Source organism: Balearica regulorum, chromosome 15 (genome assembly GCF_011004875.1).
Source record: "Balearica regulorum gibbericeps isolate bBalReg1 chromosome 15, bBalReg1.pri, whole genome shotgun sequence".
Lineage (NCBI taxonomy): Eukaryota > Metazoa > Chordata > Aves > Gruiformes > Gruidae > Balearica > Balearica regulorum.
In genome coordinates, this window is record NC_046198.1 from 12719704 (window position 1) to 12731447 (window position 11744).

Sequence of the window (11744 nt, forward strand, 5' to 3'; positions counted from 1 at the left end):
CCTGCTCCTCTCTGCTTCAGCAACTTTGGGGAACACACGGTTACCACTCCAGTATACTCTCAAGGGAGCTGATTGTGCAGCCCGACACAGGATCTGGCCCATAAATGGCAGGAATTTGAATAGACAAGCCATGTCTCACCTGCCATGGGGAATAAAACCCTGCTATGCTGCTTTGGACATTGCACGTAAAAAAGAATAAAACTCTATCAGTTAACACTGGTAATGCTATGGGCCCAGTCCTGCCACCACTGAAGTGCATGAGTATCTTGGTGGGTGACTTCAGCGGGATGATTCACTTGCATGCAGTGTACTCGCTATCTGTGGCATTGGTTCCTCAAGTTGAAAAAGAAACTTGTTAAAACAGTAAATTCAGAGTTATCGCTGAACCTCTCTCCTTAATCTGCCCTGAAGGGATGGTAGGATGAAACCTGTATTATTTTTTTTGTTGAGACTTTTTTTTAAATCTTTCTTTCACAACTGTTTTACTTTCTTTAGAATCTATTTTTTGTATTTAATTTCCTATGGAGGAGGAAGAAAAAAACCAACTTTCATGGAAGGTTTTGATATTTGGAGTGGCCTGATAGCCATTTCTGTATGCCGGATAAAACATGGGCTTGCCTTCGTGTATGCGTAAGAACTAGATGAATCTTGCCCTCCCTGGATCCTGTCAGCCTTACTTACACCAGAACTTGGAGAACATGCCATCACAGTGCTCACTAACTTGGTGGTGTGATTAGAGGATGAGTAGTAGCATGCTTAATAATCAACCAGTCTTCAGGTATAGGTAGAGAAATTACACTCTGTGGTGCATGGTTCAAATTCATGGGGAGGGGAGGAAGAGGCGGTTGGAGGATGAAGGAATATGAATTGTGGTGGAAAAGGGGACATCACATTCATGTTTTCACTTCAAAATGACCAGATCATCTTGCTGTAGAGAAAGTGGAAGAGTGGAGAGTTGATCCTTGTCTCTGTACTTGGCCAGACCTCTTTCCACCTTCACAAAGAGTTTTTTCCTGATCCCTGGTGGTACTCTGATCGCAAGCTCTGGTAGCGTTCTCTGATCTCAGCAACGAGATGGTCCTCGGGGGAAGGGCTGACGTGTTGCACACCAGTACAGTGTGGCAAATGCTTTATTGCTGGTGTTTCCTATTGAGGGAAGGGCACTGTCCCTCTGGTAGTGCCAGGGCATGTGTTCGTTCAGTGTCTGTAGACCAAGGTCCTGCTTCCCCTTCCCCTACAGCTCTTCTGCTTCAGAGAAAGCACGCTCCTGTCTGCAGGGGCTTTAGTTAGGCAAGAAGTTCCCTGGTTCTTCAGTAGCTGTTTGTGTTAATACCCCGAGGGGGGATCTGAGTTGTGGTGCCTTAGGCTGGTTTCTGAGAGTAGAGATGAGATTTTTTTTGACTTGGCAGCCATCAATATGGGCTATGGGGAAGTGCAGGAGCTGGGGGAGGAGGAGAGTGCATTGTTGCTCATGTAGACAAGGGGAGTTTCTCCCTAGGCGAGGCAAGGAACAGGCTGTAGGATGAATGTGTTTTCTGCAGGATCATACTGGTAGTAGACAGGCAACAGAGAGAAGAAAAATACTGTCTACTCTCGTATTGGCAGGCAGCAGGGAAGGGAGCTTTTCTGGGATTTTTGTATTCACAGCTCTTCATAGCAGGTGGCTGAGACTGTACTGAGGCAGAAGAACTTGCAACTTTTCATAGCAAATCATCTGTGGGAGGAGAGAGATGAAGAGAGAATACCAACGCACATGTGTCTGCCTCCTTTTGGGAGGGAGGAGGTGGGGATAACCATCCAAACAGGTTATGTCCAGTGGGTGGACGTTCCATTTAGCTTTCTGTGAACAAATGGTGAAAACTAAGATGTGATGATCCTGTTGCATTGTTTGTCCGTTACTTTTCCTGGCTTTTTGTTTGTTTGGTTTTTTTCCCTTCTCTCATTCCTTCTGTTTTCTCCTTCTTGCCACAGGGCTATTCCCTTAGGGTTGTAGAGCCCACCTTGTCGCTGACACACACACCACAGCGTTTCACTTGCTTGCACTGTGTTTTTCATGCACGTTGAGGCTGCACTCTCTTTTTCTCTCTCTTTCTTGCGTCATCACAGTTGTATTTGGCTGCCATGGACAGTAGCAGCCATATGAGCTGGCAGCTTAAGCCCTCGGACAGTGCACGGACATACTGGTAACAGCGCCCGCAAATGGAACAGGTACTGGAAAAAAGGTCCTTCTTGCTCAACCCCTTCTCCACTCCTAACCACTCCCTTCATCCCTGCACTGTTTATCCCAGGCCAGTGCCTTTTATTTCTTCACATTCCTTCCCTCTGCACCTCCCACCCCATTCCCTCCTGCCAAGGGTTAAAATTAAAATCAGTTTTGCTCTGGTGCAGACTCAAGGAGCAGCATCAACCTTGCAAAGGCTTCTGGTGCACGTTGTGAGGGTTATAGGTGCCCAGGCTTCACAAAGGTTAACTCACAGCAGCTTCAACTCAGAGTGCACACTTGAGAACAGCTTGAACACTTAGTACTGAGTGCTGCTCAAATGTAGAATAGAAGTTCTCCCATCACAAGAAGCCCTCTTCTAGAAGTAAAGAGAACCAATCCAGCAGCTTTTCAGTTGGGACTGGTTGTCTTAATTCAACCTTTTGACTTCCCTTGCTGCTGTTCCGCTTGTCTTGACTGGTCATAACAGCATGTGCCCAAAACCACTGATACCTATCTGCCACGTGCTTTAAGCTCCTCAGTAGGATTTTTAATTTGTTGGAAGATCCTAGCTGGTAACAGTGGCCTGTCCTGAAGAGTTACTGCCTTACCTTTTAGATCTGTGTGCAGCTTCTCCTTCTATCTTTGCATTTAAAGTCAGAAAGGAGCAAGTTTAAAAAAAGACTTCCCTAAAGGTCCAGACATAAGCACTAAGATCTATTTCATTCTGTTTCAAAACCTTTTACTGTTTTGTTTGTTCTGTGTGTGTCCAAATCATCCCATCCATTTCCCACAGGCTCTGTGAGCAGGGTCCTCCTAGTACCATTTCACTGAATTCCTAAGGGGCTGTAGTTGCTGATGTCCTCCAAGATAGCCAGTGTGTCTTCCCTTGCGGTGGTCCGTGACAGTCACGTGCCTACAGAAAGAGTAGGTGGTCTGCAGTAGGCCTTGTAGTTTTTGTCTTGGTTGAATATAGGGTATAATTAGAGCTCCCAGGCTCATTGCACTCATCCGGTAGGAAGGACAGTGTGCTCCTTCAAAGGATCTACAGCCACACAGTAACTGAAAGGGGTTGATTCCAGTTGGAAAAGTGGGCCCATTGCTTTTGACTCATGCAGTCGATGACCCGTATACATTGTGTTCCCAGAATTACATGTCCATAAAGCTGCTGGTTCCTCCTTTTCTGCTGTTCTTGTTGGGACTTTTGTCAGCCTTGCATTGGATTCCTTTCCGTCATGTTGCTGCTTGGTCTGCCTTCTTGCCGCCTCTTGCCGTTTCTCTGCCTGCCTTGTGACATGCTGGGAAGGGTGCTGTCTGAATCGGGTGTCTTGATGCCCTCTGCTGTGGTGCATGAATGCAAACTTGTCTTGAAGCATGGTGCTAGCACCCTTGAAAGGGTCACAACTTTCTTCAGTCTCAAGTCTTGCAAAGACTGCTCTTGGGTGTAAACTTACGGTGGTTTTTCTGCTTATTGGTTCCTACAGGTGGTATTGTAGCGACGTTTGGTGGGTCTATTCCATGAAATAAAGTACTGCTTTACTGTTTGGGGGGTGGGGGCGGAATTCTAGTGTCTTCATTCTGGACTTGAAATCTCCTCTGAGCTGAAACATGACCTGATCTCAGTCTGCACTGTCTTCTGCTTACCTAGGGTCACACCCAGAGTTTAATGTGGCTGTCTGCAGGGCAAAGAACAAGGCATTGCATTCTTTCCAAGACTTTAAAAACAAAGAAAACAAACAGAAGCTCTGTTCTTTTGATTTGGAAAACTTAAGTCCCTTTGAATTCAGAACCCACTGGCTGGAATTGGCTGTTTCCCTGCATCTTGTACCTCCCATACATAATGATACCAAACCCTGTGTGTTTACTGTGCTCCAGCTATTTCAGAGGTGGATCAACCTTTAAGAACTTGAATCCAGAAGCTTTGGTCTTTATTGGATTACCTGAATAGCTCTGGCAGGAAATCAAAGTCAGGGTAGTTGAAGAGAGATACGTGTGGGGTTTTTAACCACAAATAGTAAATGGTTTATACTTGGAGTCGGGGTTTCATATGGTAGGTGATCTTCTAGTATAGCTGGAAGTTAACTATGAAGTACTCATGGTCTGCACAGTTCGGAGGAGTTGGTAGAATTTTTGCTCTAAAATTAACTGATTACTCCCATCAGGTTTTTTGGAGGGGTTTTTTTGCAACCAATTATTCCTTTGTACACCGGCTATACATGTTAAGCACCTAACTAGTATGTCCTGGCAATTGCTACCTATGAAAGTTTATACCCTCAAAAAGGCTGAATGTGAAGGAGAGACTTTTTTTTTTTCTCCTTTGGAGAAATAAAAAAATAAACTTGTGTGCAATCTGCAGTGTTTGTCCTAGCTGACTGGTAAGTGACTGGGAGGTGTGCTGTACTGAATAGCACAAGCCACCATGAGAAATGGTAACAAGAAGTCTTTTTGGTACCCTTTCTAGGGTAGCTGACAGTGTGGTGAAGGTATGGGTTGAAACTTGTCCTCCGTGCTGTTTCTGAAAGGGTAAAGGAGGGTGTAAAGGCACGTGGGTACTTCCAGCAAGAGTACTGGAAGAATGACTGCATTGTGCATTTCTTTAACCTTCTATGAAAGCTCCTCTTTAAAGGAAACTAAATGCAACTGTATATCTTATAGCTGTGTCAGGCACTGTATCCAGGCTACCTCAGAGTAGAGTCCAAGCCCTCCTTAGCTCTGAATTGTGCTCAGGCTTTAGGCCTTTAAAAGTTTTAAAGGAGCTAAAGACTTAGTTATTTTAACTATGGATAATACGGTTTCACGTCCACATGACTGGCAAGTGCTGATACATCTTCATCTGCTGGCCTGTCCAGATGTTGAAATCTGTGTTTTCCACAGCATCTTTGCACTGAAGGGTTTGGATCAGGGACTACCATCAACAGCACGTGGAGCAAAGCGCTCGTACGTGGAGTGTAATGCAGCGACTGATAGAGCCGTGCTGGTTACAAGGGGTGCGCAGAGAAGTGTTAGCAGTCTACCTCCAGATTTCAATCACACTTACCACAGTCATTAAAAATACCCATTAACAGAAGGAGTAACTCGTTCAAACTGTAATAGGAAAAGGTATAAAGGCGCAAAAATCCTGAGTTAAGGAGAGAATATCAGCCCTAACTCTGACTGCTCTGAGTCTTGATTTGTTCCTTGTGTTGGATTGCAGGTAGGTTTGAATGTAAAATGCCCTCTGCTTGATTGTCCAAATCTCATGTTCCCGATTACTTTGTTTTAGTGACACTTAAACAACTGTGGGGTGTTTTCTTGGTGGAGGAGGAAGTAAATTCTTTCTGACTTCTCCCTCTGTGATGGGTGTACTTTCTACATCCTTGAAATGCAGTTCGTCAAGTGGCCCTTCTTGATTTTAATGCTCTAAAGAAAATTGGTATTGCATGTTGTGTGCTGAACCTATATGACTTGTACAGGAAGATGCACAATAACCTTCCGTGATCGGAGATTATTTTTTTCTAAATAATTCTTAGAAAACCGAAGCACCTGGAAGTTCTCTTCTCATACTCATTTCCTACCACATGTCACATATAGCATACAAGTGGAAAATGAGCAATCAAATGCATTTTTCCTTCTAAGACCCTCTTCTTGGCACAATGCTTGGCTGGTAGTTTCAGTATTGTGCTACCTTAAAACGTGCCCTACTTACTCTATTAGAAAGTTCTTTGACTTCTAAGCCTCTCTGAGCCCATTGGGTTAGTCTCATATAATAATGCCCTAAAATTTATTTCTGAAACAGTAATCACATTTAATAAACTATATAGAATATAGTCCTTAAACTGGCTCATCTTGGTATTTTTTACCTTTTCCTTCTCACTGGCAAAAAATACATCTTAAAGAGAAAGAACAGATGTACCCTTTGTCTTCTAAATATAGATGTCATTTCTGGGCCAGAGTTTTATATAAAGATCCATGTTCTGCAGGAAGTTTTCCAATTATGGAAGACACTAAAGATGAGTGTGCAAATAAGCCACAGGTGTCTTCATCTTGTGCTGGTGGGGTCAGCTCTGCCAAAGCAGCAGCTTCTCTCTTCTATTGTGCAGAGGTTCAGCCTGGGTCAGTCTTTGAAGGAAACCTGATAAAATACTGTTAATTCTCTGAAGACCTCTTTGGATAGCTGAGCTTTTGAGAGCCTAAAGATGCCTCATAATGTTCTTTCCCAGTGGGCAAGATAAATCATACTTCCTGGTGTGGAACTCCCTTCCAGTTGTCTCTTTGCCAGCTTAACTGGCTATTTTATGTGGCCAGCTATCACCAGTTTTAAAGGTGATAAAAAGTCAGTATGCTGAAGAGCACTCTTGGGAAGTAAGATGTGGGTATTATAGAATTATTCAAGCTCCAGCTGGTATAAAAAGGAGGGAAAAAAATGTCTGTTCTCATTGCTTGGTTGTTAGTATCATGGTAGCAGAATCCCAGAAGCAGTAATGTGGTTGTGATGAAGGCATTGAACACATTGGCATAAAGAGGCAAAGTCTTTTGTTCTTACTGCTGGGTATTATTTACATGCTATTCAGCTCGTTATTCAAATGGTGTATGAATGACATATGTTAGTTCAGTAGCTTCTAGGAGCTGTTTTGGATTACCTTGCTTAGAGTAGAAAAGAAAATAAGAAAAAGCAACCCCCCCCCCCCAACCAAAACAACCTCTCATCTTTCTGACTTTCTCTTCTTACCCCCAAACTGGAGTCTTGTCCACTGCTGCAGGTTGGATCCCAAGCCACAGTGGATTACCCATCTGATAACTTAGCTAATATCATCTTGTTTGGCAGCTTGTTTCCAGCCTGACAGGGTCCGTTCTTTCTTGGGCGTAAATTGTTCAGAGATTCATTCTTCCACACTTCCCTTTCAGACTGCCCATCTGTGGTGCATGGCAGTCTTCTGATGCCCTCGTTGCTGTAAAATGCAATGTAAAAATGCAGTGTACACCCATTGTCTTTTTCAACCTCCTTTTCTGGCGTGGTTGAAAGCAACAACATGACTAAGAGAGGATGAAGGTGTGAGGTGGGTTTTTACATCTGCATCATTTCCATTTCCCTCTCTTCTCCCAGGCAAAGTATGGCATATTGTGACTCAATGGCTATTGGATTTCCTTCTCTGTAGAGAGCTTGGATAAATCATTAGCCCATCTGCACTGACCTGGCCAGCATCCTTGCAGCTGGCAGTATCTTACTCAGACTTGACTATGCTGTGGCTTGTGAAACTCCCCTTGTCAGACCAAGCCAGCAGCAGCTCTTTGATATGCTTGCTGTAAATAGAGACCATCTTATGCTGGGAGGTGGTCGTAATCTGTGGTTCTGTGTTTACATTAGTCATTCTGACTTACTTTTCTGTTCTGTTTGTTTTGTTTTTATGTCTTGTCTTCCTCCAGTACACCTCCAGCATGAGAGCCAAATACCTCGCCACCAACCAACCTCGTCCAGATGCTGGCAGTGTGCATTAAAATGAAAAAGCAAAAAAAACAAAACCCACACGTGCAGTCAGACTTAACAATGTGCCAGCTGCTGTGCCCCTGTGCTGTCCTCGTAGAACAATCCTGCTGTTCTGCCCCAAATCCAGTGCAGCTCCTTCTGTTTCTCCAGCCCAGACCACCTTCCAACCTGGTACCTGCCCACTGGAGTGGGAAACCCCTTTTGAGTTTAAGCCTTCACCTTGTTGTACCTGATGTGCAAGAGAAAGCAGGCACGTGCGGGCAAGCAACTGAGAGCACCCAGACAAGAAACTGGGTCCACCTGCCTGGGGCCAGCTTTATCAAAGTAGCTTATCAGAAAAAGTTGGTGAATATCTTCTGCCCCCTTTTTTCTGCTTCTGTTCCCCAGAGGGACTTGGTGAAAGACGGTGGTAGATCTTCTTCACTTCTGCAGTGGGATCAGCAGTCTGTCAAACACTGAAGAAGCAGAGGCTCAGTGTCTGTGACTAGCGTACAACGAGGGAACGCTGAGTCAATGCATGATACAGCATTTTGGGGGTCCTCTGGTCCGGTGCCCTGTCTGAGGGAGCAAGGAAACCCCTGCCTCGTGGTGTCACTGTATATCACTGTCATTTGAGAGCCTGGGGCTCTTCTAGAGAAAACCATTCCGCTACCCTGGTTAACTTTTTAAACAAAAATCTATTACGAAAATGCCTTTTTCTTCCCCACTATATCTAGCATGTGAATCCTCGAGGAGGAGCAGGGGGGTCCCAGCACCAGTCAACTACACTGTCCATTGCCCTGAACCTGACCTCTCTGCTCCATCAGGGAAGCCCAGGTACTTGCAGATGGCATTCTGGGTGCTGCCTTTAAGAGGCCGACACACAGATCAAACAGGAGCCAGCCACCCACTTGGTGCCAAATTTTTCCAGGAAAGGACTTGTAAGACTTTACGGGGGGTATTTTTGCACTAAAGAGTTTTGGCTCTCTGATGCTAGATCTTAACGGGACAGTCAGCTTGCAAAAGCACCAATGGATTTATAGCAAATGCAAGCTCTCCCTGCAGGAGTGACCTGTGAACTCTGCTGGACTTTTTGGTTTTGTTTTTTTTTTTTTAAATCATAATTTTCAGCACGGGGTTGCTGAACTGGCATTGAAAGAGGTTTTTGGAGCCTCAGTCCTAACAAAGTCACAAGATCATCAGTGTATCTTCTTCTGTGTTCCAGAATCAGAAACCCAAATGACATCTGGAGAACATTGTGACTGTCAGAACAAGTTTTTATTTTTTTCTATTTTATTTCACTTTGTTTTTCAAGTCATGTTGCTAACCACTATCTGACAATATTAAGGCACATGTAAGGCATTTTTCTAGACATGGGGCAGAACAAGGCTTGCAACGGGGCAGCTGGGTGCCTGCAGAGGCAACATCCTCCGTTGGTGCTGTACTTTCCACTGAAGAGCAGTGCTCCAAAGGGCACTGACAACTTCCTACTAGAAGAGGAGACTGCCTCTTGGAGGTACTGGGAGTACTGCCCTTTCAGTAGAGTAACTATGATGTTCCTTCTTGTCTTTTTACCTCTGAGCAGGGGCATCATAGTGTAGCTGCTGAGCATTATATTAAATAACTGGCAGAGTAAATAAAGTGGGGAACGTCTCTCAAACTGGAGTTGAGCCATTGGCAGAGGTGGTTAGTCTTCACCTCAGTGATGTTCAGACTCAATGTCTGTTTCCCCCGCGTTTGCTGTACGGGGCACAGGATTTACCAATCTGCCTTTACTCAAGTCAGTTGCCTTCTTGCAGTGAGGTAGGAATTGCTCCTAGCAGGTAGCTAACTAGGGTGATGGTATCTGCTGTAAAATGGTACCAGCTCTGTGGAAGAGCAAGCTTTGAGACTCCTTTTAAGATAGAAACCACTAATAGACTGCAAAAAGCTGTAGGCCAGCTATTACCATTCAAAGGAGTGAGGGAGATGGGGAGGAGGCACCACCACGTGGACAGGAAGAGGTGGTTTTGGAGAAAACTTCACACTTCACCCTAAATCTCTGGAAGCAGGATTTTCTTGCTCAGGACTGAGTATGCCCTTTCAGACACGTTTGGGCTTCACACTGAAACATACCTCTGCGTTATCAAATAACAAGGGCAGGGAAACGTAGTCACGGGTGGTATGGAGGAACACTGTGGCTCATGAGCACCAGGTTTTCCACCCTGTCTTAAAGCCTACCAGGAGACGTGGGTGTGCAAGCACGTGGCGTGGTTAGCTCGCAGGGCGCAGAGCACACAACTGCTCTCGGGGGGGGAGCTGAACCTTCCCCTCGCTTTGAAGAAAGAAGCAAGAGCCATATAATCCTTATTAAGAATGAGTTGTTCTGCCATCATCTCTCCTTGGAAGGATGTGCTTGGATTGCTACTTAAACTATCAATTTTAGGGGAGCTGCCCTAAAATCAGTGGTCTGGTCCTACTCATTGAAGGCAAATATTTTGAAGGCTGGAGGATGTGGGGAACCCTGTGAAAACGAGTACTTCTGTATATTGATTTTTCTGTATACAGAAAGTATCCTGAACATGCATGTGACCGCACATTGGGTTGGATCTAAATTGTCACAGTGGTATTGTCTGTGCCAGCAGGGATAACGGAGGAGCAAGCCTATGCCTTTTTGTTTGCAGCATCTGATGGAGCAGCCACCTTGACCTGCTTCCTTCCAAGGTTTGGCATAGCCACTTACAACACCCAGAACAACTCCTGACAATGTTTGGGGCTTGCAGCAAGGCACAGATGTGGAGATATGTGCTCTGTGACTTCAAAATATAACTGGAAAGAATGTTACAGATAACATTTTGCTCTCTGGAGGCCAGCATAACATGACTGCAGTGTGAGCTGTGTACCTTTGTCCAGCCAGCACTTCCTTTACTTGACATGGATATTGCACTTTTGTAAAGCATCCTGGAACTCTGCTGCCCCGCTGCATGCTGTGCAGAGCGCTGGATAGGAAACACAGACAAATGGGTTTCTTTTGTTTTATTATTATTACTACTTTTTTTTTTTTTTTTTTTACTGGAACCTTGAGCAACAGTGTGGCATTTCTGCAGGCTGGTCTGAACGGATCTGCTGAAGAACAGATGGCCTTTGCCTATTCTTATGGCTGCGACATAATCAGTCTCATCCATATGGTCACATTTTGTCTGAGGAGTGGACTTGGAAAAGCCAACATCTCCCAGACTCTGTGCCTCCCTCTCGGGTGAACAGCAGGTGCTATCTGGCGAAGACTCATCTGTTCTAGATGGCATTCATGGTTGAGGGAGTCCAAACTTTTCAAGCTGTAGGAGGTAAAGCTGTAGAGACTTCTCTCTCTTCCATTGTGTGTCTCTGTTTTTAATGTGACAAAATGCCAAGGCCATATCACTTGGTGTGTCCCAGCTGACCTTAGCGGAATGTTACTCGTGTTACTGGTTGCTAACAAAAGGGTCCAGAATTCAGGGGAGATGAGATTGGCCTCTGGACACCTCGCTGACTGCAAAATGGAAGGCAGCTTGTCCGGTTGAAGGTGACTGCATCAGTGAAGACACTTCATGTTACGTTTTCAGAAGCACAAATGTGGTCATTGGCTTGTCTGGTTGGCTTGGTTTATTTCCACTGCATCATCATGTGTGAATGACACTTTCTTTTGGAACTGAGAACTCTTCCAAGCACACAAACATCTCCACAATGTGAAATGTAAATAGCATGTTGGACTCTTGCGTCCAGTGTTCAGACTGCATTGTAATTGTAAAGGAAATCGAATCAAGACTTGGCTGTGAATTTCTTGTGCTGTCTTGGGAATATAACTGTAGTGTTTGTATCCTGTATGTATTATTAAACTGAGTTCATTTTATGTGCTGATAAAAGGGTTCAAGCTAAGATTTTTAGCGTGCATCCATGTATCCAGATGTGAAGGATGGAATGCTCCCTTCCCCTCCTGTCCTTTTTAAGTTTTCTCCATTTGATAGATGTTAACTTTCCGTGTACAGTCATCTCAGCCAAGATGCAAGGATGTTCATTTGAGTGCTTTGAGGGGGACACAGTGCATGGGGCTTTAGGTCATCCGAAGTTAGGATTTCCATAGCA

At 44.7% G+C, this 11744-nt stretch overlaps 1 protein-coding gene across 3 annotated transcripts in view; it reads left to right on the plus strand.

The window, feature by feature from the left end:
* TTYH3 (tweety family member 3) overlaps positions 1-11524 on the plus strand; it is a 78599-nt gene extending 67075 nt beyond the window's left edge. For 2 of the 3 annotated variants that reach the window (XM_075767869.1, XM_075767870.1), the window contains one exon: positions 7604-11524. In XM_075767869.1, the coding sequence (XP_075623984.1) occupies positions 7604-7675 (72 nt within the window). In that variant the 3' untranslated portion in view covers positions 7676-11524. Of the gene's footprint in view, positions 1-2106; positions 2209-7603 lie in introns of all 3 variants that reach the window. The other variant, XM_075767868.1, reaches the window with a different exon arrangement.
* The last annotated feature ends 220 nt before the right edge of the window (positions 11525-11744 follow it).